The 25,431-nt window shown below is 48.0% G+C and overlaps 13 protein-coding genes across 13 annotated transcripts; 5 read left to right on the forward strand and 8 right to left on the reverse strand.

The window, feature by feature from the left end:
• Positions 1-80: 80 nt before the first annotated feature.
• Positions 81-1,046, reverse strand: GLAREA_07815 (Ribosomal protein S5 2-like protein; the record flags this gene model as incomplete). The annotated part of the gene is made up of 2 exons (XM_008082502.1): positions 81-819; positions 883-1,046. The coding sequence occupies 2 exons, from the start codon at positions 1,044-1,046 to the stop codon at positions 81-83; spliced, it is 903 nt and encodes a 300-aa protein (XP_008080693.1).
• Positions 1,047-1,251: 205 nt separating this feature from the next.
• On the forward strand, positions 1,252-2,336 carry GLAREA_07816 (uncharacterized protein; the record flags this gene model as incomplete). The annotated part of the gene is made up of 6 exons (XM_008082503.1): positions 1,252-1,261; positions 1,316-1,694; positions 1,861-1,945; positions 2,003-2,179; positions 2,228-2,265; positions 2,321-2,336. The coding sequence occupies 6 exons, from the start codon at positions 1,252-1,254 to the stop codon at positions 2,334-2,336; spliced, it is 705 nt and encodes a 234-aa protein (XP_008080694.1).
• A 1,322-nt stretch (positions 2,337-3,658) lies between these two features.
• On the forward strand, positions 3,659-4,646 carry GLAREA_07817 (uncharacterized protein; the record flags this gene model as incomplete). Its single annotated transcript, XM_008082504.1, has 2 exons — positions 3,659-3,685; positions 3,753-4,646. 2 exons carry the CDS (start codon positions 3,659-3,661, stop codon positions 4,644-4,646), a joined length of 921 nt encoding a protein of 306 aa, XP_008080695.1.
• Positions 4,647-5,286: 640 nt separating this feature from the next.
• On the reverse strand, positions 5,287-7,356 carry GLAREA_07818 (uncharacterized protein; the record flags this gene model as incomplete). Its single annotated transcript, XM_008082505.1, has 1 exon — positions 5,287-7,356. One exon carries the CDS (start codon positions 7,354-7,356, stop codon positions 5,287-5,289), a length of 2,070 nt encoding a protein of 689 aa, XP_008080696.1.
• A 213-nt stretch (positions 7,357-7,569) lies between these two features.
• On the forward strand, positions 7,570-8,107 carry GLAREA_07819 (uncharacterized protein; the record flags this gene model as incomplete). Its single annotated transcript, XM_008082506.1, has 3 exons — positions 7,570-7,580; positions 7,633-7,938; positions 7,987-8,107. 3 exons carry the CDS (start codon positions 7,570-7,572, stop codon positions 8,105-8,107), a joined length of 438 nt encoding a protein of 145 aa, XP_008080697.1.
• Positions 8,108-8,269: 162 nt separating this feature from the next.
• Positions 8,270-9,095, reverse strand: GLAREA_07820 (Trimeric LpxA-like enzyme; the record flags this gene model as incomplete). The annotated part of the gene is made up of 3 exons (XM_008082507.1): positions 8,270-8,690; positions 8,743-8,865; positions 8,926-9,095. 3 exons carry the CDS (start codon positions 9,093-9,095, stop codon positions 8,270-8,272), a joined length of 714 nt encoding a protein of 237 aa, XP_008080698.1.
• Positions 9,096-9,813: 718 nt separating this feature from the next.
• On the forward strand, positions 9,814-10,863 carry GLAREA_07821 (prenyl cysteine carboxyl methyltransferase Ste14; the record flags this gene model as incomplete). The annotated part of the gene is made up of 1 exon (XM_008082508.1): positions 9,814-10,863. One exon carries the CDS (start codon positions 9,814-9,816, stop codon positions 10,861-10,863), a length of 1,050 nt encoding a protein of 349 aa, XP_008080699.1.
• An 823-nt stretch (positions 10,864-11,686) lies between these two features.
• GLAREA_07822 (uncharacterized protein) lies at positions 11,687-13,576 on the reverse strand (the record flags this gene model as incomplete). Its single annotated transcript, XM_008082509.1, has 3 exons — positions 11,687-12,961; positions 13,009-13,139; positions 13,192-13,576. The coding sequence occupies 3 exons, from the start codon at positions 13,574-13,576 to the stop codon at positions 11,687-11,689; spliced, it is 1,791 nt and encodes a 596-aa protein (XP_008080700.1).
• A 798-nt stretch (positions 13,577-14,374) lies between these two features.
• Positions 14,375-15,329, reverse strand: GLAREA_07823 (uncharacterized protein; the record flags this gene model as incomplete). The annotated part of the gene is made up of 2 exons (XM_008082510.1): positions 14,375-15,063; positions 15,125-15,329. 2 exons carry the CDS (start codon positions 15,327-15,329, stop codon positions 14,375-14,377), a joined length of 894 nt encoding a protein of 297 aa, XP_008080701.1.
• Positions 15,330-15,779: 450 nt separating this feature from the next.
• Positions 15,780-17,623, reverse strand: GLAREA_07824 (uncharacterized protein; the record flags this gene model as incomplete). The annotated part of the gene is made up of 2 exons (XM_008082511.1): positions 15,780-17,422; positions 17,473-17,623. The coding sequence occupies 2 exons, from the start codon at positions 17,621-17,623 to the stop codon at positions 15,780-15,782; spliced, it is 1,794 nt and encodes a 597-aa protein (XP_008080702.1).
• Positions 17,624-19,011: 1,388 nt separating this feature from the next.
• On the reverse strand, positions 19,012-19,258 carry GLAREA_07825 (uncharacterized protein; the record flags this gene model as incomplete). The annotated part of the gene is made up of 2 exons (XM_008082512.1): positions 19,012-19,082; positions 19,135-19,258. 2 exons carry the CDS (start codon positions 19,256-19,258, stop codon positions 19,012-19,014), a joined length of 195 nt encoding a protein of 64 aa, XP_008080703.1.
• Positions 19,259-19,729: 471 nt separating this feature from the next.
• Positions 19,730-20,726, reverse strand: GLAREA_07826 (SGNH hydrolase; the record flags this gene model as incomplete). Its single annotated transcript, XM_008082513.1, has 3 exons — positions 19,730-19,757; positions 19,815-20,335; positions 20,502-20,726. 3 exons carry the CDS (start codon positions 20,724-20,726, stop codon positions 19,730-19,732), a joined length of 774 nt encoding a protein of 257 aa, XP_008080704.1.
• Positions 20,727-21,992: 1,266 nt separating this feature from the next.
• On the forward strand, positions 21,993-25,140 carry GLAREA_07827 (Clc chloride channel; the record flags this gene model as incomplete). Its single annotated transcript, XM_008082514.1, has 7 exons — positions 21,993-22,215; positions 22,275-22,654; positions 22,884-24,002; positions 24,093-24,428; positions 24,477-24,854; positions 24,914-25,024; positions 25,081-25,140. 7 exons carry the CDS (start codon positions 21,993-21,995, stop codon positions 25,138-25,140), a joined length of 2,607 nt encoding a protein of 868 aa, XP_008080705.1.
• Between the last annotated feature and the right edge of the window lie 291 nt (positions 25,141-25,431).

Consider the following 25,431-nt stretch of genomic DNA (forward strand, 5'->3'; position numbering starts at 1 on the left):
GCGTCTAGTTAGCGACCATGGATCATAGTCGGAATTAATCCTGTTTGAACCTCCATTTCAGTCGAATCGCCAAACACTTTTCATGAAACTCGATCATTTTCTGCACTTAATTCCGCCATGAGCCCTCCCTTATCACGCTTTTTCGCATCTTCTTCTAATCTCCTGGTCACAAAGGCGGAAATCTCCTTGACCTTCACCAGTGCAACTTGTACACATCCTAAAAATGCCACCGCGTCGACAGGAACACCTCCTAGCTTGGCTATCTGACAGACCTCCCCATGTCGGTTGATTCCTATCGTAGCATTCCCTTCTCTCAATTGCTCTTCCATAAGAGTGGTATCCAGTAATACTGACGTCTCACCCTCCTCTCCACCCTCCTTCGCATAATAACTAAACGTAACACAATACGGGTAATGCAATAAACTCAACGGCACCGGTTCCCTCTCCCTCAGCGTATAAACCGTAACCTTCTCGCCCTCCGTACTCGTATCCGGCTTCCTGAAATGCTGTAATGCCGCTAACACGCTTATACACGCACAATCCACCAGATTCCCATCGTGCGATAGGATGTGTACGTCTGCGCGTAATGACCAGACGGATTGTCCGGCTAGTAGACATAGGGACTCGGTGTCTAACGCGCCGGAACGTCGTAATGTTTTCTCGAGCAGCCGCGACAATAGTGTTTCGGTTTCGGAGGGCCGGTTGACTTCGAAATGGGGGGATGCCATGGGGGAGAGCTCGGTGGTGATTTGGAAGAGGCCGTCGAAGGGTCGGTCGGGGAAGGGGGCTGTTACTTCGGCCGTTATGTGTGTTTGTATCCTGTCACCTTTTGATCAGCCTCCTTGTAAACACCCGAGAATTTGGGATATCAATTGAACATACCTCGTCTTTCCTAACCTGACATCGCACACCCCAAATTCATCTCCAAACTCCACCTCCAGCGTCCGGAACTCGTCGAAGGCTCGCCCATCGATGCGGATGCCTTCGTTGAGGGCTTTGGCGAAGAATTGCTTCTCGTTTAGAGAAGGCTCGACTTCTCGTGGCATGGTTGAGGGGATGGCGAGGGAGTGATGTGCGGGGCGGTGGGATGGGTGAGTGGGGAGGTGAAATTTGGGGATTTTGCCGGGGCGGTGAGGGGTGCGTGGATGGGTTGGGATTAGCGTGGACATGTGTTTGAGATTCTTGAGATTCGCGATTTACGATTTAGAGATCAGAGTAGATACTTCGACGCGACATTTTATCACTGTAATTATGACGACCGGTAAGCCAATTCCCTACAAGTTGATTTTCATGTATGGACACTAAGGGATCCCAGCACACAGACCAACCTTCGACCCAGCGCGCGGAAAAGAAGCACAGCGCGGCCCAGCCTACCACCAACGTCTCCTCCCAGCACACACGCAGCTCAAAGTCCGGAAGCCTGGACAGGGCGGGGACGCAGACCATCAAGTTCGCGATTTGCGCGCGGAATTGTTGCAGGCTGAGGCGGCACATTTTGCAAAGGTTAAGGGAGGCCCGGCGCCGGTGGAGGATGGTGATGGGGATACGGTGATGGAAGGGGGTGTGAAGCGGGCGTTGGAGAATGGGGAGGGGGGTGAGGAGGATATGGAGGCGAAGAGACGGAGGGTGCTGGAGGAGACGAGGGATTTGGATAGGGATAGTGAGGAGGAGGAGGATAGTAGTGAGGATGACAGGTAAGTGACATTCGTGGATGAACTTGGGGGAGGCACAGTGGACTGCAGTTTCGGGAGCATTATCAAACAGTTGGGATGAGCTTTGGTTCTTCTGGCTTGTGGGCCATCACTGGCTCTTGAAGAAGCTCCTGGCCAGCCTGCAATTGGATTGCTGACCTGTTCTTAGTGACGACGACGAAGACGAAACAGCAGAACTTCAGCGCGAGTTGGAGAAGATTAAGCGCGAAAGAGCCGAGAAAAGAGAACAAGAGGTCAGTACAAATGTACCTGGAGAAGACACCATCTAGTATCTGACAACAATTGTGCAGGAACGAGAAAAAGCCGCCGCAGAAGAAGCCGAGCGAGAACATGATATTGCCCTAGGAAATCCTCTCCTAAATCCAAAAACCGACTTCAACGTTAAACGAAGATGGGACGACGATGTCATATTCAAGAACCAGGCCCGCGGTACCGATGACAAGAATAAGAAAAAGGAGTTTGTTAATGTTAGTTTCAAACTGGATGTGTATTGGAAACCTACTGATCTGATATAGGATCTACTTCGATCGGACTTCCATAAACGTTTCATGAGGTATGTATACGTGTTATAGACATATTGAAGAAATAGAGGTTAATGTATGCACTAGCAAATACGTGAGATGAACAATCATCTGGATCCTTCTCGAGCAGCCTCAAGCCGGCGATATAGAAAGGTCTTGGTCCTGGTTGTATGATACGTGGAAATTACAAACTTTACCTGGACAAATTCTAAAACTCAATCGCATCTCCTCGAGAGCTGCTGGATAATATTGAAGACTTGCAGCAAGCCCACCTTTGCATCTGCCGCCAGCTGACGACGTACGACTTTGACGGAATACGAATATCTCAATTAAGGAAGTCTCCTGCTCAGTACAGCCGAGTGTACGAATACTATCAATCCCATCTCCATAACTGAGAAGGTTTCGAACCTGTCCACCTGAAGTGATGCGGGGTCACCCAGGTCAAATGGTCTGATTGGTACCAGCATCAGCCACTTCCAACGACTGCCAAGATTTCCAATCGATTGCACGGTTCAATCTGACGGGCTTGCCGATCATGACGCTCCACACCACAACCCTGTTCAGCGTGGCCTTCTTCCTTCTTTCAATTCGAGGTGCTTTTGCTCCTACGATACGCCATACTCTACAGGTACCTTTGCTTTTTACCGCACCACTTGAAATATGGCCTCAATTCCGTTGCAGCTTCGCGGGGGCTATGCACAAGGTGTAATTCCTTGCGGAAAAGGCTACACAAATTGCAATTATGTCTTGGCTAAGGGGAGAGCTGCAGAATATGCTAAAGCCAGCATGAAACTGTCACTAAGGAGCTGTCTTGCACTAGCCGAGGTCTCGCGTCAATCCGATGTCAAGCATGACAGCTGAAGTGGAGCTACTTCGCTTGCTGTTTACAGTATATCTTGTTTTTAGTGCTCGCAGCTTAAGCCTCTTCTAGAATTGAAAGACCCCAGTCTAATCTCCAAAACAGGACTTTTGAGCTGCATGATACTCCTTGCAGCTGCGTGTGAACACCCATCCGTTTGACGAGTGTCCGATATGACGGACTTTGGGGTTTTACAGCGGGAACCAGATAGCTTTAGATGACGCAACCCTTTCTTTTCGGAATTACGACAGGGAAAGTGATTGAGTATCTATCCAGCTATCAGACATGTGTGATACGAAGCTATACCATATGAACCCTGAACCCTGCATAGATAGAGGGCGCCAATGGGGGCTGTTGTCCTGGATTTCACCTTCGGGGGGTTACTTCACACTAAGTGAGGGGTCTTATTTCTTTTGCTTCCCGGCTCTTGCTGTTTGCGCGACTTTATATAAGACATCTCCTTCCCCGCTTTGATTATATTTCTCCCATAAACAACTCCAACCATCTCACCTTTTCACTACACTCATCTATCCAATCTCAAGTTCTCTCAAACTTCATCCTTCATCATGTCTAACTACAACGACAACGAAAACGTAAGTATACTTTCTCTATCGATTACAATCTCCCATCAATCCGTTCATCTCTAACATCTCACCTCAGAGCTCCTACGGAGACAGCCGCGGAAACAACAACGATAGCTACGGCTCATCAGGACGTGACAACAGCGACTCCTACGGGTCCTCCAACACAAACACAAACACCGGTTCCGACTCATACGGTTCTTCAGGTCGCAACAACGACTCTTCTGATACCTATGGCTCGTCTGGCAACACTGGCTCTGGTGGTTTCGGATCTTCTGGTCGGGAGACTGGAAGCTCAGGTCTAGGCAACACTGATAGCTCAGATACTTATGGCTCTGGAAACAAATCATCTTCAGGATACGGAAACACAGACTCCTCAGACACCTACGGATCTGGCAACAAATCGTCTTCAGGATACGGAAACACTGATAGCTCAGATACTTATGGCTCTGGAAACAAATCATCTTCAGGATACGGAAACACAGACTCCTCAGACACCTACGGATCTGGCAACAAGTCATCTTCAGGCTACGGAAACACAGACACATCCGACTCCGTCGGCTCCGCCGGCTACGGCAACAAGACCTCCTCAGGCTTCGGCGACGACTCCAACACCTCGACCTCGCGCTACAACGTCGACTCCTCGACCTCCAACTCGGTCGGCACCGCCGGCTACGGCAACAAGACGTCGTCTGGGTATGGCGACGACACGTCAAGCAGCAACTACGACATCAAACACGGCGACAACGACAGTGTGGGTGCGACCGGCTACGGTAACCGCACGAGTGATGGGTATGGAGATAATGAGGGGAGTGGAGGGAAGAAGGATAGTACGATGGGGAAACTGATGGAGAAGGCTGGGGGGATGTTGAAGAATGAGGGATTGGTTGAGAAGGGGCAGCAGAAGAGGGCGGGGGCTGGGAATGATGAGTATGGAAGTGGGAATAATAACAACAACAACAACGACTACTAGTTGTGGTGTTGTCATATAGATTCTACCGTTGATTTTAATGATATGATACCTTTGAAATTCAGCTTCGTTTTTGATTCGTGATGTTGGGACGTGATTTCCTATCTATACCTTTCTTCTTTAATGATAAGATTTGGAGTTATCTACAGTGGAACTTGGACGTGGCAGGACCCTTCAGATTTGATGTTCGACCCCGCACGACCCCTCCTTCAAATCCTACAGGGATGCGTACGTCATTGTGGCAGGTTCTTCCTTGCGCCATATTTCTTTTCCCGTTTCCCTTTTAAAAAGGTGAGAGAGAGGGAACGCGTGATTGGAACTGTAGTATGGTAGAGGGAAGAAAAGAAAAGCTGGGCTGGGGAAAGAGAAGGGAGAGTTATGGGTGTGATGTGGATTTAAAAGAAGTTTCTTCTGGAAGGGGGGAGTTGGCTCGCTTGATTGTGCGATATCACGTTTTTATGTGCGTCTTTTGGATGTTGTGATTAGATTAATATTCCGTATCTTCCATGCTTCCAACTAAAGTCCCAATGCTAAATCCCCATCCAAATATTCCAAGCCCACCAGAAACCAAACGCCATCCACCAGGGTATAACCAAACACCACCTACACCTACTGCTCCATCTCCACACCAAGCCAATCACTCTCACAACAAACTTTCCCTCCTCCCCAACCCTCCACTCATAAACGGCCCCTCCCTCTTCCCAAAAAGCACCATCTCCCTCCCCCCTCTCGAGCTCCACCAAGCAACACAAACCGCACTCCGATCAATATCCATCTCACCACTCTCCATCAACTCCCAGAATCTCCTTTTACAATGCTCTCGCATCCCCGCATCCGGAATCGCGTTCAGGAGGTCAGCTGAAAGGGGGAGCCATTCTTCCAGTACGTTCAGCGGGAGATTCGGCAGCGCGTCTAGGAGCGTGAGGAGGAGGATTGCTTGTTCGGAGAGCGGGGGTGAGGGGGCGGTTTGGGCGTCTGCTTGGGATTTGATGGCCATTGAGGGAGGAAGGGGGGATGTTGGGGCGTTGAGGGCGCGGTGGTGCAGGAATTCTAGGAGGGTTTCCGCGAGTTGTGGCTCTGTTGCTGAGATTGGGGCAGGTGGGGTGGTGAGTTGCATAAGGGATTTGAAGGCGAAGCGGAATTGGCGGGGTGAGAGGTTGGTGGGGAAGGAGTTGAATAGGGATTCGACGTAGAAAGGTAGGACTTTGGCTGTCAGAGGGCCGCTTTGGGGGGCTGCTAGCATGGCGAGCATGGCGCTGTGAGCGGCTTCGAAGATTTCGAGAAGGTGGACGTTGGCGGTGGGATTGAGGTATGGGGAGGCGGGGATAAAGATCAGGTTCTCTGCAGTTGCGGGAGACATTATTAGGGTGAAGTGCTCTACGGTGTTGAGGTAGAATAGGTCGTGACTGCGCTGTAGGGGGTGTGTCGGTATTTGACCTGGATGAGCCGGATGGATGCTTTTTAGGAAATCTCTGGCTTGAAGAGGGAACCGGTTGAGTATATCGATCGATGCGAGATTGATAAAGGTAAGCGCAGAAAGCGAGTTAGATCCAGTTCTTGACGATATGAAATGTATATTTCGAAGTATCAACAAACTCTTCGATGCAATGGTCGGAGCTACCCCATTCGATGATAGTAGAGAATTTGTGACTGTCTTCGCTACGATCGAACGTAATATGACAACTGTCGAGAACATTACCCCTTTAAGCAACTGCCATAAAGCTGGGTACGTAATTCGACGTGTCTCTGGTGTAAGAAAAGTCTCTTCCTCTGATGTATCAAGCTCTGAGAGCTTATTTGCTTCCCAAGCTGACAACAGAATTCCCGTAAAGCCAAGTAGGTGATCAAGTGCCTCGATTGCTCTATGTGGATTTGAGCATCTTTCAATAGCATCAGATATGATTCTAGACATCGAGCCCACTGAAGCTACCAATGGTTTCGATCCTAGCGCCTGAAGATAGCGGAAGGAATTGGATGCCGGCGACCAGTCGAAACGCCTTCCTTGAACCTGTCTAATATCCGAGTTTGCTGCTTCGACAAAGTGACCATTCTCGTATCCATGAAAGGAGGTCATAGAAGTGAGAAGTGGCATGATCATCGCATCGTAGTCCAACATTCTCCTCGTCATATCCGAAAACAAAGGATACCCATAATTAAGAGCCAAAGCTGCTGCTGCCACTCCCAGCGGTCCAGCAATTGCCGGTTCCCGCATCACCAATGTTGAAGCTGTAGCAAGGGCATTTTCGATCTTTCCCCTCAGTGCTGGTGATAATCCACGTCTTTCGCTCGATTCCATTCCTAGAAGAACTCCCGCAGAAACCAAAGCGTGCTGCCATCTTTGAGACCTCTCATTCAATCCAGCCAAAACAGCTGTAGTCCATTTATCGCACGTAAGTCCACCTCCAAGTCGAGGTTGATAGGCATCATAAGGTTTGGTTGCTCCTCCTTCGGTTTGATGTTTATGTACCGCAATCGCGGCTGTATTAAATACACTTATAATGCGGTAGCTCGTTGTAAGACCATCGCTTGGACCCCATAGAGCAGGACCCGTGAGAAGAATCGTGGTGAGGAGTGTGATGTTTAGAGGGTTGGAAAGGGTTGTGAGGAGAGATGTCGCGGAGGAGAGGATTCGATTTGTCTGATCGGATTCAGGGTTTCGTCGTAGAGCTTCGAGCAAGCCCAGCAAGGGGCGACTTGTAGTTGTAGTTGCCATTTCAGACTCTCAATCATTAAAATAGATAAATCATTTTGGGGCCAGATAAATTCGAGATGTCGCGAGAGTACAATTGAAGCTCCGGAATATGACTGCCGAGGCATCTCTTGCTCTTGGCATTTCGCGTCACCCTTTCTTACAACCCCTGCCAACTATTTATCACAACAACATCTCGAAGCCGTAAGGCTGAGCGTGTCTTCTTGCGGGGCCACTATGTCGGTGAAGTAAGCTCTCTTTTGGAAGACGCTGTTTATCGCAATACTAACATATAACCAGCGCTCGCCTTGAAAATCCCGCCCCCCTAGGATACCAAACACCCGCTTTCCCTTCCTTATACTGGCCCTACAACGCTCGACCCGGAGAAGCCAACTACCTATACTTTACCTTTGATATCTGGCGACATACTTTGCTATGGACACTTATCACTTTCGCCGTATTCCACCTGACGGTAGCAGCATGGGCGGTAGCAATGCAACTTAGCAAGAACAAGAAGGCGTGGAAATATGTATGGATCATCCCATTGGTCTATATTTTGATCGCTGGTATTGAAGCTTTGATGGCTGGCACTATTACTGGACTCATGTAGGCTTGTTCGACTTATTTATCGATGCGTTGCTGATTATGATCTAGTCTAGGAGCTGTTTACAATGCAGGCTACTTCCGCATGTCAACGTGGATACCATTTGTTTGGTCCATAGTCAATGTCCTGGTTTTGATCCTGTCGTCCTTCTCTATCCAAGGAGGACTTTGATAGACGAACCCGCCTGTTATTCTACAACAATTGCGCAATATGATGAGGCACCCGGTTTCTCGTCATGTTCATCAACAAAAGCCGAAAATATCTATATCTACGGGGTCCCTCTATATATCAGAAAATTGCCCACAACCAGATATCACTGCTTCGAAATCAAGTCTAGAGCGGACCGGCTATTTTGGCTGCTGAGACGACAGTAGAGACGTCGGAACCCTCTTCTGACAACTTTGGATCCCGCTCCTTAGGCTCGATTTTGCGAATGATTCGGGCAGGATTTCCAACCACCACATGAAAGGCCGGGATGTCTTTGGTCACCACACTACCAGCACCAACCGTACAACCACGCCCAATTGTAACGCCTGGTAGAACAATGACATTCCCGCCTAGCCAGCAGTCCTCGCCAATGTCGACGGGACCTCCAAACTCAGGTCCATTTGTTCCATTTCGGAGGAACGGATCCAGAGGATGACCTCCAGAATAGAATGAACAACTAGGCCCAACAAGGGTACGAGCTCCGATTGTGATAGGACAGGTGTCAATAAATGTGGCATTGACATTGATAAAGCTTCCTACGCCTAGTCTGTTCCGAATAAGCAGCCGTTCCTTCCAGTCTAAAATGAAGGAATGCATACCGGATGTTGAAGCCGTAATCAGCTTTCACTGGCCCATCGACGTATGGTTCGTTTTGGAGTAAAACTGCCTCCTCTTCTTCATTTGCGCCAACAGGAGGCATTGGGGACTTGTCGTCTATCACACTAGCACTGTGTCAAGAGTGGGGTCACAAAAATCATATGGAGCTTAAAAGGGATACATACTCTCTCCATAGTCTGACGAGCTCTCTTCTCGAGGCATCTCCAGCTTGGTTAAACCTATGACAAGCTTTGCGACACCTCTCACGCTTTGCCGATAGTGAAGCTGTGAAAGCATGATATAATTCTCCCTTCAGCATACGAGCTTCGTTCTCCGCGTCTGAAAGTCTTTCCATTTTGATTATCTTCTGATTAACCTGAAGGAATCTAAATCTTCTTTTGCGCGCGATGACTATCGACCCAGATAAGAAGGTGAAGAGGTGACTTTTGAGGTTTGTTTTTGAGGTTCTAAAGGGAAGCTTGAAGCTGCAGGTTTGACGTATGAGACCTGTTCTGGGACTTCGTATAGCTAGCTGCAACTTCTTATAGGCTCATAGAGAAAATCAACAATGAACACTGAGATTGCCAACGTATGCTATCAGAAGCGAAAACCAGAATTGTCAGAAGAATAAAATGAGAGGTGAGAATAGAAAGAGTACGCTAGAGAGACAATTCGTTTGAATGTCTTCCGAGTTATTGTAGTACCAATGAAAGACGCTTTTCTCCCGGGTGGAATATTAGGAAGAATGCATGCGCTAATCACCACCTACCGCTATCAATAGTGAATGGTCCTCGCTAGGTACTCGAAGTCTAACTAAAACCAGCTCGAGCAAAGAGAAAGCGCGGGGCCAGCCTTATTATGCTTGGCACTTGGACCCCTCCAATACCGGAATATCTATGTGCCGCTCCGGCGGCAGTTGATCCTCCAGCACAAGCCTGTCTCCCGGATTTGGAACCCTTCACAAGACAAAGAAGCATGGCTTCTAACAACACACCAACGTCCGGGGGATACCTTTCCTGGATTCTCCCATGACACGAGTTCAATACATGTTGCGAAATTAAGCAAGTTTAGCCATGTCTTCGGCAACTACATCCTCATCACAAAATGGTGCGGCAACCTCATCCAACTTGCCAACACACTCGCAACAAGCCCAGGGACAGGAGGATGGAAACGCAGCAGCAGAAGTAAACGAGAGTCTAGGTGAAGTACCCTCGAACAAGCTTTGGACAACCCCAAATCAGCACGACGAACAACCTCGTCCCAGCACCGGTCCAGTTCGCAGAAACCCCTTCAACGAATCCATCGAGCTAGTTTCAAGTGGAGGATTAGGCGGAGGAAACGGTTCTGCACCATGGACACCCTCGTCGACTCCCACGAACTCTGGAATCGTACAAGCCATTGAAGCCACCGAACGAACCCTTCATCGCAATCAAAAGCGCTCTTTAGCCGGCATCGCACTCCGCGCATTCCTCCTAGGTGGCACGTTCTTCAGCAGCACTGCCTTGACGCTATACCTCAGCACCCAAAGCAGCTCACCACTATGGCGTCTCCCGTTCTTTCTCGCGAGTCTCTCTCTCTTCCATTTCCTCGAATTCTACAGCACGGCATTTGCCAACCCAGCGAACGCAGAGGCGTCTTCGTTCCTGTTGAGCAGTAATGGATGGGCGTATAATGCTGCTCACACAGCTGCGTTCTCAGAATGTTTAATTGCACATACATACGGACGTCGCAAATTCTTACCGCAATTCCTTCACAGTCTCATCCTACTGGCTGGTCTTTCACTCGTCTTCTTCGGCCAGATAATCCGTACTTCAGCTATCATCCAAGCAGGCCCCTCATTCTCCCACCTCGTCGCACAGAGGAAGAAGGAAACGCATGTCCTTATCACCAGCGGTATCTACTCGATCCTCCGACACCCCTCCTATTTCGGCTTCTTCTGGTGGGGAATAGGCACTCAACTTGTCCTCGGAAACGTCTTTTGTTTGCTAGGCTACAGCGCTGTACTATGGAAATTCTTCAGCGCGCGTATCAAAGGCGAAGAAGAATTCCTGGTCCGATTCTTTAAGAAGGACTATGAAGAGTTTAGGAAGAGAACTCCGGTTGGGATTCCGTATATCAAGTAGATTCTAGGATTTGTAGGATAGGCGCGGTATTTAGGGTGCATGGAAAGGCGCTGGTGTGGGATAGGGATACTTCTGGATTCATGGGATGGGGTATGTAATGTTTATGTAGTTCCTACAAGATGGTAATAAATAAATCCGATGTTTATAACCCTATATACCCATGTACCTTAACCCTTCTATTTAATCTCTCTTTATTTTCCAAACTCTTTTATTCTTCAGATGACATCTACTTCCCATCCTATCGGGAGCGTATACAAACCAACCAGTAATCCGCTGCGCCTTATAGATCTAGCTAGTTACATATTAGCATGGTGTCTCAGGAAGTAGATGGGAGCGTAGAACTTTTAAACAATAACAGTTTGCTTCTCTGGAAGTTGAAAGTCTTGAAGATGACGTTCTCTTCTCATGTTTGCTTGCAAATACCGCACCTCTCATGCCTGATTTCAGGGGTGTGGTTCAGACATTTAGTAGGTAATTGCACGAGTGGTATGAGAAATCGGACAAACAGAGTCACGCTTGGTCTACCGCACTAGAGTCCGCGAGGCATAGACAACTCTGCCATTAACAAAGTAGTATACGAGCATATTAAATCTAACGATTCTACCACACAACGGTTCCACCATAACACCAACGCCATGCACATGTACAGCCCGTCCATCTTGGATCTCCTAACCAATGCATATAGATATACAAACAAGTAGATATATTCAATCACTCAACAGTTTGATGACAACCCTTAAACGCCACAGAAATGCCCATGATCGCCGCTCTTTATTCATAATTCGTGAAACGATACTTTCTGTGTTAGAAAGTCAACCACAGATCATGCGGTAAGAGCTTGTGCCATCCCCATGATAATGATACCGAGAAACGCAAAGCCAGTGCACAACGTCTTGTTGTTGGCGTGGTCTAGAGAATCTGTGAAAAGCGAGATTGCTACGCTAGCCATGATTCCGGATGTGACAGCGAACATACCTCCGTATAATGCTTCACTGGGGTTTCCTCCGTTCTTTCCTGCAATCTTGAACCATGCCGCTGCGATTCCAGCGCCAGCAGGTTGACTCAAGCCTCCTATTATGGAAGCTGTCCAGAAAGCCTTTCCTTTTGATCCAAAAGCAAAGTGAAGTGGCATTGCCATGATGAATCCTTCAACTATACTGTGTATTGACAATGCAATAAATACCGACCAACCAAGGGCTGGGTTGGCATGATTAGTAGCGTAGGTAATAAAGCCTTCCGGAAATTTATGTACTGCGATTGAGATAACACTTTGGACTCCACTCGACATAAACATGTTATCGAATTCGTGGTGATGACCCGTACTCGTGGAATGACGATGCGTTTGTGCCTCCACATCCCCAACCGGGCTTTCACTAATGGTATCGAGTGCCTCCTCAACAGACTGCCGGTCACGAGATTGACCTCGGGACCCAGCAGTGGTTGTAGCAGATCTTAATCTGCCAGTCGAAGCTTCCAAATCATCGTCGAGATGGGTATCGGCGTGTGGCATCGTAGCACGACGAGAGTTCGCTCCGGATAGCGTAGAATGGCTGACACAATGATGACCACAGGCTTTGGAGAATCCATAGCAAGGACCTTTTGAATCGCAGTTCCCCTTTGTATCTTTCAAGAAAGAGAGTGCTCGGGTTTTGCCGAGTTGAATCATCGACGGCCTTCGTGAGGTTTCATCGTTATTTCCTTTGACAGTCGATGTGCCATCCGTACCCGTTAAATGGTTTATAGCTGAAGCTGGATGCCTTCCATTCAACTCCTCTGACAAAAGTGGTGTGGATTCCGTTGCGCGACCATTGCGTCGGGGAACTTTCAAGTCGGTGTTGTCTGGTTCAGCGGATTCGTACGAACCGTTAGAGCTCCTTCTTGAGCCATGAAACGAGTGTGGGAAGTCGTGTGACGGAGGTTCGCATTCCTTCTCTGTTGAAGGTATATGGCTGTGGATGTATCGGGAGACAATCTGTATAACCACAAATCCGCAGACAAAGCCTCCAAGGATGGCCCACGCAGCGGTAGATGTAGAAAGACCGCCTTTAATGAACGAGGTTTTCGCCGATGGTAGCATGCTATAAAGTGCAATGAAGATCTGAATCCGTCAGCGTCACTCTGTACAGTTGGTTCGGGCGCATTCACCATGACCCCAAAACTAAAGCTCAACGAGGCAGCTGCAAATGTATCACTCTCTTGTATCCGAAAGTTCTTCTTGCTCGGGAAAAGCTGGATGATTTTGTCGATATACACAATTCCCGCGCCTACCATGCATGCTTGAACAAAGTCAGCGACAATTTTCATGGCAATTTTGAGGGAATGACGTACCAATTCCACTAACAGTACACATTATCCATCCTCTCGTATCATTATCCATCTTCCAAATGCCGATGCCGTCTGCCATCTTGACGGCAATTCTCTGTCTTGCGCCCAGGCGTTGACGTTCCTTCTTTGTGTAGTTTCCTCGCGCGGCTACAACCCTCGACTCGGCTTGTGAAAGGACTCGACAAGAAATTGGGAAAGCAGCGACTCTGCTAGGACCCGGATGATCGCGACAGAAGAGAAGGAAGTAGGATTTGAGACAAAGTATAAGTTCTTTCAACACAAAGGAAGAAAGTAGTCGAGTTGGTGGATGTTTCGATGTGAGACTTGGCTTAGCTATCTGCGGGCTGCAATGTTCTCGCCCGCCACGACGTAAGATGTAAGTAGCCATCCGGGTGTCCAAGCGCAACCTTGAGGGTTTAGTGCGATGCTGACTCAAGCGATGAGGGTGGTTGTGATTGGTGCGAGGTTTCCTTAAGGTTAAGCGAGAATTTCAATCCTCTCTCCTTTTAAGTTGCATCTGAGTCCGGATACATACATTTGGATTCTTCTTAGACGAACACAATTCGTTCAGATCCACATATGTAACACACATGAAGTATCACTGCGAGCCACGGGAGGATTGACCCTTCGACGGGCATAAAAATTGCATCTTCGTACCGTTCACCGACCAATCTTCAAAACCAGTCATATTGACGGCGCAAGAATTGAGTACTTATAACTTAATACCAGTCACGAGCACTTCAAGTACGCTCACTTCTACTTACTCAAGTCACCACATTCCCTGATATCAGAAGAAGGACGCAAATTCATAGGACCTATGTATCAATAACTGATTATCTTTCGCGTTTAGAACACATTTAATTCCGGGATGACCTACTCATATCTCAACAAATTAACTCAGTGCTAGTCTCACCCCGCACTTCTCCTCTGACCCTTTCACTTCCAATACTTCCAATTTACTCACCCTAATCCAACCCTCCACCTCCCTCATCCCCTCATCCCCTCCCTCACCACCCCCTCATAACCCCCCAACAACCCCCTTAACCCTCTCCCTCAACCCCCTCTCCACCATCTCAGCCCTCTCAACCTCCCTCCTCGCCCCCTCAAACTCCTCCCTCAGACCCTCATCCCCCACCCCCGCAACCAACGCATAAGTATACCTCCCCAGCCCAACCCGCTTACTCTCCTACACGCGCTGCAACTCCAGCATCCCCTTCGCAGATACCTCGTCGTACTTCTTTCTCGCCCTGATAGTCGCTTGACTCGCGTTTTCGAGCTCGTGGAGGACGCTTTGGAGGGGTTGCGTGGATTTAGGTGAGGTGGCTGGAGGGGGAGAGGTGTATGCGATGGGGTTTGAGGTGGGTTTGGTGGGGTAGGGGGAGATATATTTGGAGGTATGAGAGGGTAGTAGGGAGGTGTGGTCGTGTGTGTTTGGGCGATATGCGTATGTTCCCGAGGACTGGTTTCCGTAGACTACTTTTTCGAGATTTTCGACTCGCTGCGCTAGGAGAGTGGAGGAGCTTAGAACGGTCTGGGTGGTGTCAGAAACTTTGTTAGAAACTATATGCTCTCTTTCGGGCGATGAGTGATCCTCAGGAGATGTATGGGCAGATGTCGTTGGGCGGTGTACTGATGTCTCTGGAGACTGGGTCATAGACGGTACTGCTCCTACTAAGTCAGAACACCGAGCAGCGTCACTCTCTGAAGATTGTCGTAGTCCCCCCGTAAACAAATTACACCATGCATCATCTACTTCAGGTGATTCACTCCTCAAAATCGCCCTCTGCATCTCTGCGTCTCTGAGCAACTCTTCTCTTCGTTGGACGGACCAGTCGGAGCTCGAGGTATCGGATTCATCGTCGCCATGGATCGAATCTACATGTCCATCAGCAACCCAATACCCAGAACACCCACCCAATAAAGCAAGAAAACTCACCACGCTCATCAAACCTCCTCAACTTCTCCCACCCAATCTTCAACACAACCAATAAATTCCTCTTCCCCTTCACCCCAACTACCCTCCCCTCGTCTCCCCGCATCACCGCTCGATCTTTACGATGCGGATCATCACCAGTCGCAGGTTTATGGCGATGTTGTATTTGCGTACTGTCTTCCACCATTCTTTGAGGTGGTTGAGACATCGTCATCTGTAGTCATTTGGTGTAGATCGGAAGGGTTGTGTATAGTAGAGTCCTTTGGATGGTGTAGAAAGAATCTAGGAAAGATTGGTCATTATAATTAAGTAGTCGATCTAAATAAAACTCGAGTTAAGGTTTAAAGGTGAATTTTCCGAGATCAATGGTAATAGCGAGTTCTGGAAGGTGAAGCTGAATTTCTAGGATATGTTGGTAGGACATATATTAGCAGATTAGAGCTTAATAAGTGTTAAACAATAGCTAGCGTCAATAATACCACACATTTCACACACAATACCAAAAGAAAGGCATCAATTATCAGAGGAATTGATGGAAGATTAGTTTGTTTTTGCTAGAGGTTTTCGCTTGAACATATCAGCTTCATGAGCCCACATCTACCTATCCCCAATCCATCCCACTCGCTTTACTTCTCAATTCTCAAAGTAGAGAAGAGTCCTATTCCACAGTCCCAGCCTTCTTCCCTCCAGCCGTCCCACCATGAGCCATCCAACTAAACGCACTCGCACCACCAACCGGATTCTCAGAGCGTGGAATGGTATTCAGCATGATCGGTGGTCTTTTCACCTCTTCGGAACTCACTCGCTTGCTTTCCCATTTCAATGGCGTGCTTTCCACTTGGCTCTTTCTTCGGATCTCTGGAGGAATTTCGTAGGGTGTGGATGTACGAGGTGCGGCAGTAGGTCGCATGGGAGCGGCGATCGAGGAGATGGATTTGGAAGATGACGGTTTGAGCACTTTCATTGAGCGACCGCTGCGAGCGGCTCGTTGATAGCCACTCGTTGATTCGGTGGAAGGAGGTTCAGCGGTGATTGGGTTCTGGCGCCAAGGACCCCAGATGCCAACAGGAGAGTCACGATTACTAGTATCGGAAGGTGTTTTTCCATCAACTTGTGGTGCAGACTCGATTGACTGAGACGTCTTTTCTGGTTCTGGCGCAGTCGTGATAGTCATGCTCTTTACACTGGAAGCTCGATCCAAGTCAGCTGTTTCGGGCAAGGTAGGCTGTGGCTCTAGAGCTGATACCGACTGCGGTTCGCGCTCAGATACTGGAGCCTTCACAGCCTGCTCGATCTTCTCAGAGATAGCAGAAGCAAGGGCCTGGGGGGCCACTTCAACTTTGGGCTTAAATTCCGTTGGTGTAAAAGGTGCCGCCGTAGCCTTCAACTCTTTCGTTTCCACAGGCACGTGAGTCGTACAAAGATTCTTGAATAGAGTCTCATCTTCTGGTCTTACAAACGGCACAGAAAGCTTGTTTCGATCATCGCCATACAAGGTCATGAGATTCTGCGAGAAAAAGATGTCGGCATTGTGAGCCCGAAGTGTGTCACTGCCAATAATAATACGAATGCCTTTCTTGCGATCCGGCGTGCTGCGTTGGGAAAGACCGACGATTTCAAAATCTGCGCTCAAGGTGGGTAATTGGGGAGCAGGGCTGTTGGATCTCGAAGATGGCTGAGTTACAACTGCTTCTGGAAGATAGACGGGAAGCCTGATGTGATGTCTTCCGTTTGCATCTTTCTGTATCTGCTCTGCAAGTCCCAGTTCTTTCACCAAACTGTAATCAAGCACAGACCTTTGAGAGCCCGAACAGATATCAGCGTACAAAAGTGCGCTGTGAGAAAAGTTTGTACTAAGCCAGCATCGAATAATTGATGGTACAGATCCTAGAATAAAAAGACCAGGAGGAGGGTCGGGTGTGTCCAGTGGGGAGTCATCATCTTGGCCTCCGATAATGAAGTTGGTATCAAGACCTAGACTACTAGTGCGACCAGAATGAACTGAGTGACCAGCTGAACTATGTCTCCCATCAGATTTATGTGATAAAGTTCGCTCTGTCATGGGATGGCTTCCGATGCCACTGCCGGGGCGAATAGGCCCAAAGTCGCCTGAATGGCGCGAGTTCACATTCCAATTAGACCCTTGCAAGGCGCTGACATCGAATCGAACACTGTTAGCGCGTGAAGCACCACGGCGGACTGGCTCATCATCAGCTTCAAGATGGAGACTACCAAGTAGATTGTGCCCATGCTCGTCGTCAAAGTCGTCGAAGACGTCAGTTGGGGGATGCTGAACGGGGCCTGTTGCAAGTGAGCAAAACATGTTTACATCGTGTAGAGTATAGACCAACCTTGCTGGGGGGTACCACTCAGAACACTGGGAAAAGGAGACCCATTTCCCCAAACGGACTTCAAGGCAGCGTCGTCAGCTTGTCGCTTTTCGAGTCGCAATAATCTTTCTCCTTGGTTGATTTGTACAGCTTGGACATGTTTCACGTCCATCTGGATATGATAAAGGTCTTCTCGATTTGGAAGATACTGCGAATCCATTCCCAACCTCCCTTCGTGTGCCGGTGGTGGTGTACCCCTCGCTGATCTCGTGTGTATAATATCGAATCCTGCTTCTCTGGTGCCTGTCTGTGGAATGGAGACCTTGACGATGTTTAAAAGAAGATTGGCGCTTGATGTTGCCGGCAGTGTTTGCCCAAGAAAGACACGACCCTTTGTTGAGGTGTGCTATGACTGTATCTAAGCGGGAGGGCCCTCCAAACACCACAGCAGGGAAACAATTCTAGACTGTCTGTTGCCGGAGAATTTAAAGAACTGCGAGTTTGATAACATGCAAGTGAGAGCCGCCTAAAAGAATGGTCGTCCTCTGCAGGGTTCACGATCTCCACCTCCCCCACCGCATCGACCTGCGACTACCAGTCACTGCGCTGGCGACAACTTTTGATATGTCTTTTTTCTTTGAGGTTATGCCAGCGGTACTGCCTTCCGTCTCGATCGAATGGGAGAGAGGACACGAGGTATGTAATGGTCTCGGCCTTTTTCGCAGACTCGTTGGTTCGTACCGTTCAAGGTTCGTCTAGTGGAGTGAAAGCGATGGATGATTTCACTCGATATAGCGTAATTTGTTCGACTGGACGTGTGCGACCGGAAGTGATACGTCAAGAAGGTCGTTGAAGGTGCTCCAAGTCGAATGCAATAAAGAAGGAAGGAGCACTATCTTGCGATCGCGACAGGATTCTCGATCTGTAAGGGATGGGTTTCAGGACTAATGGAAGCGGATGATATGATTGCAGTGATCAATCCGTCGAGAACTCGAATATGGGTGTGTTGGCTGAAGATTGGACGTTGAACTGTATGGTGGGCATGGAAATCATAGAAGAGATGTCGTTGTAACTTGATCGGATGATTGTTGTAGCCTTGGTGTTGTCTAGAGCCAAAGAGTCCCCGGAATTTTGACGATCTGCAGGGATGACCAAACGTTGTCAAGGGAGGTAGGTAAGCCGAACTACGCCATAAGTGAACAATTTATATATTGTATTAATTAGATTCATGATAATCTTTATCATGTTAATGGATCGAAACAAAATTTAAACCCTCTTTTATTATGCATCTTCTTTTAAAAAACACCAAGCTTCTTTCAACAAGAAAAGCAGTTCCCACAGACGTCTATTGTACAAAGAACACAAATGTTTATAACACTACTTGAATTACCTTTGTAATTGTATTTTAATTATTAAAGCCCGTCCTCAGTTCTATGTTCGTTTCTGACTTTCATCCATTTCGAATTAATAAAAACAATTTAGAAAACCCTCACAAATAAACACTCCTCCCCTTGAAATACCTTCACCTCACCCCTCAAAACTTATACACCAATCTCCAAATCACCCAACAACACATTTCCCACAATAACACTCCGTAACCCTAATCTCATGATCCTTATACTCCTGCCCATCTAACACCATTTTAGCATTCCGACGCATCCCAAAATCCATATTATCACTCACTCCACTCCTCAAATTTCTTCAACTCCTCCCAGTTCTCCTTAATAAAGTAATCCATCGCCTCGTCATATCTTTCAAGCGGGATATGAATAGAACACTCTTTTCCTTCCGCATCCTGAAAGGTCATGGCGTTTGGTTTGGACGATCTCATGCAATGCTTCTGTTCCCGAAGGGCTTTGAGGATTTCGTTTGTGGGTTGACTTTTGTCCATGACCACGGTGTGGGAATTGATGGCAAACTTAGATGTGGATTTTAAAAAGTTGATAGGACGATTTATAGGGGTGTGTTGTGGTGGAAGTGAATGAAGGTATTTATTAGGCGGCAGCTTCGCTTATTATTGCATGTGATATACTACCTAGGTAGGTTCCAAGGGTTATTGCAATTCTACGTAAGAGCTGATGCTTCTCTCTAATTGATTCTAGTAGAGACCTTCCATAAGCAATCCTCTATTTGTGATTTTCATGCAAGTGTCTGCTTAATATGCAAAATACTTTGGCTGTATCTCCCCCACGCTTCCGAGGTGTAACTCGAAAGAAGTAAAGATCATCAGAGGATTTTCCGTTGATACCTATAATCACGATATCCATGGCAATCTTTTCTAGCATTTTGGCGCGTCTTCCCAACGACTGATGTCGAGTTTAGCCTTTCGACGTTTTGTGAGCTTTAATGGAGTGGTAACTTACGGGAAAACCCATGAATCTTTGTGGTCAGAGCTCTCGTCTTTCCAGTCATCGCCCATCGCTTTCAGTACATTGTTCAAAAATATCTTATAACCCGCTCCAGTCAAGTGAAGTCCATCCGAGAGGAATTCCCGAAGTTGTTCATTGTCCCCTGACGCTTTAGAACCTGGTAGGGCATCCTCCCCTTGATCTGGTGTTGACAATCTAGCTTTTTGCATTATCGCACTCCATAAATCAACAAGGACTACGCGCTGATCGTTCAGCTCTTCGGCGACTTCTCGTACTACTTGCGCATACTTCGCAGTAAAACTTTGGTGTCGAGTTAAGGTCTGGCCATCTGAGGCTTCTTGAAGGTGGATTTCATTGACCGGTGGCGGCGTTACAAGAAAGAGTTTCTTTGGATCAGTATCATTTAAGAAGCGGTTGACAATCGTTGTGATATTCCTCTGGTATTCTGGCAGAGAAATATGCTGTCCAGTTGGACTCTCAGGGAGGCAAGAGTCATTGGAACCTAGAAGTACAAGCTGCACGAGTCAGTCACCCGTCGGTAGAAGCTAATTATCATTAATATGGAAAATTCCAGGAACATGAGGATCTTGCAAGAGGAAGTGTAAAAATCCATGGAGAAACTTGAAGAACATGGTGTGAAACTATAAATGAAAATAAAATATGGTAATTGAGACTACTCACGATGTAATCCACTTTCGCTGCACTGGTCGAAGGAATAATATGTTCCAAGATGTGTAGCAGATGGCTTGAATTATAGCCGCTGAAACCCCTGTTTATAACGTCCAGGCGTCTTTCAACATGTGTCGACAGTCCCGCAGCGAACGCGAACCCATCCCGGAGTTGATTCATGTACTGGATATGGGAGTCTCCTATCAGAAGAAACTGTGGATATCGGTTTTGTTCCATATTCGATACGTTGCGAGCTAGTAAGCATACAACAGGCGACGATAATACTAGCGAATGAATTTGCCTAGGTTATAGGTGTCCAGTCCCGTCACTTGAAGGAAATCAGATGCTCGTAACCGGCGTTCGATGGTGGAAGATGTGATAGGATAGTCCGCTTGACGAAACAGAGCTGCCATGCAGGCAGCCGATTCGGCAGACGTACACCCCACCACTCACCGCTCAAGGTATCGGAATACTGCCAATGCAGGGCTCACTTATTTACGCCATGATGCCATTGAACAGGTGGTAAATCGCGGGTAAAGGCCGGCGTTTGCGCGAGGGATGGCCCGATTGGTTTCTGCTCCACAGCCTTGTGTCAGTTGCCAACTTGCCATCCTTGGGAGCCACAGCCTTCCCCCGCCTGTGACTTTGACCGGGGCAGTACTTTGGCTCGTTCCACACCGACAGCTGCGGTTGCCGCGACTTATTCTGAGCTTGGAAATGTTATGGCAGATTCGACGACCCAAGAACTCCACGTGAATGAAATACCAAAGACTCCACACCGGGACATCCACGACGCAAGCAGGGCCACATGTCGAGGAGCCGTGAGTTCGTATGACTGGTGGCAGGACCTTCTGAGCATGACTGGACAAACAAACAGCTCTCCAAGAACTTGCGCCCACACCAACACCACCACGCCCTCACCATACGTCGGCTGTCATGTCCTGAGTTATATCGCGCATGGGATCAGATACAGTCTACCAGGAACATCACATTTCCGGCGTTTGTGCGGTTGCACGAGGCTACGAATTATGACAACCAAAGTATGGGAGCAGTGTGGGTGGGTTCACCAACAAAACAGCTTTCGTTTGTACGTCCATGCGGATAAAGATAAGTTACGTTATTCAAGCTTGAAGCTGTGATTCAGCCACATTGATCGCCAGTTAATCCTTCGACTATGATTCCTTTGCGGTCAATTTACAAGCTTTCTTCACTCTGATTCCTTCTCACTCCCGCTGCCTCCATTCAAAGTTCTGAGGTGAGACATGGGTCGTGGCTGTCGTATTTACGCAGCCCTCGCACCCATGTCTCAACTTCCACCTCCCTCGGCGACTCAGACTGTCTTCTGCCTCGAACCCACGAGTCAACTTGTGCAACTGCTTTATTTTTGCGATACCACACTCCTTAACTTGCAATCACGTCCCTGTTGTGCGTCGTGACCGATTCTGTCTTTACTTATTGATGTCTTCCTCGAGGAGAAAGCCTCCCGTGTGGAGCGACTTAACCATGACTGCCGCAAACCAAACCCCAGATTCCGCCGAATCGTCTCCTCCCAGCTCTCCGACACAACAACGGGCACCGATATCTCGCTCGCACAGCGGTCTTGGTCACGATGAGCGAACACCTCTACTCAAAAGCGCTGGTCGTTCTCGAATACGACTACAGTCTGCTGCACTGGAATCCGGGACTGCTCGCGGCCCCCGACTGTTGAGGCATGCTAGCCATAATGGTAATATTTCCTGGGCATCCCACTCTCAAAAGGATACAGTCTACTAACACTTTTCATAGGAAGCCTTCGGAGTGCTCGAAATCATAGTCGCGCCGGGTCCTGGGGACACCGCCTCGTCGGAGCCCTCACGCACAACAACTCGATGGTGGAATCTAAAGCGTCCATACAATCCGAGGACCGAGTTTGGTACGATCAGTTTACCTCTACAGATTGGGTGAGAGATAGCATCGCGGATGCCCACCGAATGAAAGCTCTGCGGAGCCGAACAGACGTACGAGGACGACTACTAGCAGCTTTCGATGGGGCTCAAGGATGGATTTTAAGTGCACTTGTTGGTTGTATAACGGCATGTGTAGCATATATGGTCGATGTGTCGGAGGCTCCAGTGTTTGACTGGAAAGAAGGCTACTGTCACGATGGGTTTCTCATTAGCGAAAGGGTATGTGATGGTCCTGTTTCTCCTTAGATTGTACTACTTTCCACCCCCACGATACTACCCATCACACAAATTACCCCTCGTACCAAGTGGTGTGAGATGTGCTTTCTGTGCTCAGCTCTTGTCCAATCACCATCTTCCCTTCTAGCACACTGTCACAATCAAATGACTGTTTATATTACCTTTATGCAGTAGGATGGCTGAAGTGCGAATCGACTGACTCGACTCTTAGCATTGCTGCCCTGGGGGAGATAGATGTGACGCCTGGAAGTCTTGGTCAAATTATGTCAAGCTGCCCCATGTTTCAGAGACGGTTGTCGAATTCATAATTTTCGTCATTTTGGTGGTGGCACTAGCTTCAGCAGCGTGTCTCCTAACCCTCACCTCGAAAACTGTTGTACCATCGACCTATCACATAGGAACCCTCGATGAAAACTTAGCCGCGGTTTCAACGCATGCAGAATTACAAGATGATGGAGCTACTAGTCCTAAGTCGCAAGTGGAAAAAGAGCCTGCTGGCTCTATGGTTTACTATTCGGCTGCTGGTAGTGGAGTTGCAGAAGTTCGTGTTATACTGAGCGGGTTCGTGCTCCACGGATTTCTTGGAGTCAAAACATTGGTCGTCAAAACTGCCGCCCTCATTCTTAGTGTTGCGTCTGGATTGAGCTTGGGCAAAGAGGGTCCTTTTGTTCACATCGCCACATGTATTGGAAACATTGCATGTCGAATGTTTGACAAATACGACCGAAATGATGGAAAGAGAAGAGAAGTTCTGTCAGCAGCTGCCGCAGCCGGTGTTGCAGTCGCTTTTGGGGCACCTCTTGGCGGCGTTCTGTTCTCGTTAGAAGAAGTCGCCTATTTCTTTCCTGCCAAAACCTTGTTCAGAACTTTCTTCTGCTGTATAACGGCAGCACTGTCACTCAAGTTCCTCAATCCCTACGGAACGAACAAAGTGGTAATTTTCGAAGTCCGATACTTGACAGACTGGGACTTTTTTGAACTTGTGGGATTCGTTGTGGTCGGTATGGTTGGGGGAGCTGTTGGTGCTCTGTTCATCAAGGCGTCCCGCGCATGGGCAAAATCCTTTCGCAAAATCACGATCGTGAAACAAAAACCACTAGTCGAAGTCATGTTGGTTGCTTTGATCACCGGGTTAATAAGCTTCTGGAACCCATTTACGAAATTGCCAGTCGCGAAACTACTGTTCAACTTGTCGAGTCCTTGTGATATCAACAAGGAGGATGAGATGGGATTGTGCCCAAAAGATCTTGACGACATCTTCCCGATCATCAGAAGCCTTGCCGTGGCATTTTTCATCAAGGCCTTTTTGACGGTAATCACATTTGGAATTGTAAGTAATACACTTTGCATTGGAGCACGTGTTTTTAAGCAAGCGACGTCCTCCACTTGTTATGCGCCGCTTGTACTGACAACATCATAGAAAGTTCCCGCTGGTATCTACGTCCCATCTATGGTTGTTGGTGGATTAGTCGGCCGAATCTTTGGACATTTGCTGCAGTGGACTGTTCTACGATTTCCAACGAATCCAGTCTGGGGTAATTGCGCCGCACATGCCGACGGAACCTCTTGTATCACGCCTGGTGTCTATGCACTTGTTGCTGCTGGGTCGACAATGTGCGGTGTGACGCGTCTATCCATCACACTGGCCGTGATCTTATTCGAGTTAACTGGCAGTCTCGATTATATCCTGCCGTTCTCGCTAGCTGTCTTGGTTGCCAAATGGACAGCAGACTGGATAGAGCCTTTGAGCATTTATGTGGGTTTCTCCTTAAAACCCCCTCTTTTCATGACTAACTTGAAGTAGGATCTTTTGACAAATCTCAACTCATACCCCTTTCTAAACAATAAGCACAAGCCGATGTTTACTTCGACCCTTGCGGAAATTGTTCCACGAGTTCGGCGAGAAAGAGTGATAGATATCTCCAGCTCTCCCTTGGTTCCAGCTAGCAGTCTTCGGAACAAATTAGAGATTTTACACAAGGCCGGAGAGGTTGACGGAGGTCTCGCTATTGTCCGCGACGAGGTTCTGGTTGGTTTGATCCCAGCACCAGAACTTGAGTTTGCCCTTGATGGATTGCCTGATGAGCCGGGAACGCTTTGTCTTATGGTCAAGGTTACATCTTTTGATGATTCTGATGATGAAGGAGACGATCCTACCGACTTTACGAAGCATATTGATCCAGTAAGTCATCTTTCTCGCAAGGCCCATATATATCACAAGCTAACACGTTTATCTCTTAGTCGCCTCTAACTCTCGACATTCATGCTCCAATGGATCTTGTATACGAGTGCTATGTTAAGCTGGGCCTGAGATATATATGCGTGACTCGTGAAGGGCGTTTCGCAGGAGTTGTAAGTCCTCAAGTTGCATCATTTCCTTAGTTCCGAGCGCTAATATGATGCTGTAGACACACAAAAAGACGTTTGTGAAATACATACGTGAGATGGAAGAGAAAGATGAGCATTGAGCGACTTTTTTCCTGGGTATAAATCGTTTTTCGGACCCAGCCGATCCTCGTTGAGCATTTCTACGGAGTTTTCCTGGTGTTTTTTGGGCCTGTTGGAGTTGATTGAAAGATTCCATTTTTGCATTAAGACATGTTCGTTCGTATGTACGCACGCGCGTTTCCATACCCTCTAGCGGCGTTTGGTTTGGGATTTCCAAGATTTGCATTTTCGACGTCTGGGATTGGGGTTTGGATTTGGGCATTGGGAGCGGATATGATCTTTGACATTTTTTGGATCTCTTAATTTTGGAG

Source organism: Glarea lozoyensis, assembly GCF_000409485.1.
Source record: "Glarea lozoyensis ATCC 20868 chromosome Unknown GLAREA16, whole genome shotgun sequence".
NCBI lineage: Eukaryota > Fungi > Ascomycota > Leotiomycetes > Helotiales > Helotiaceae > Glarea > Glarea lozoyensis.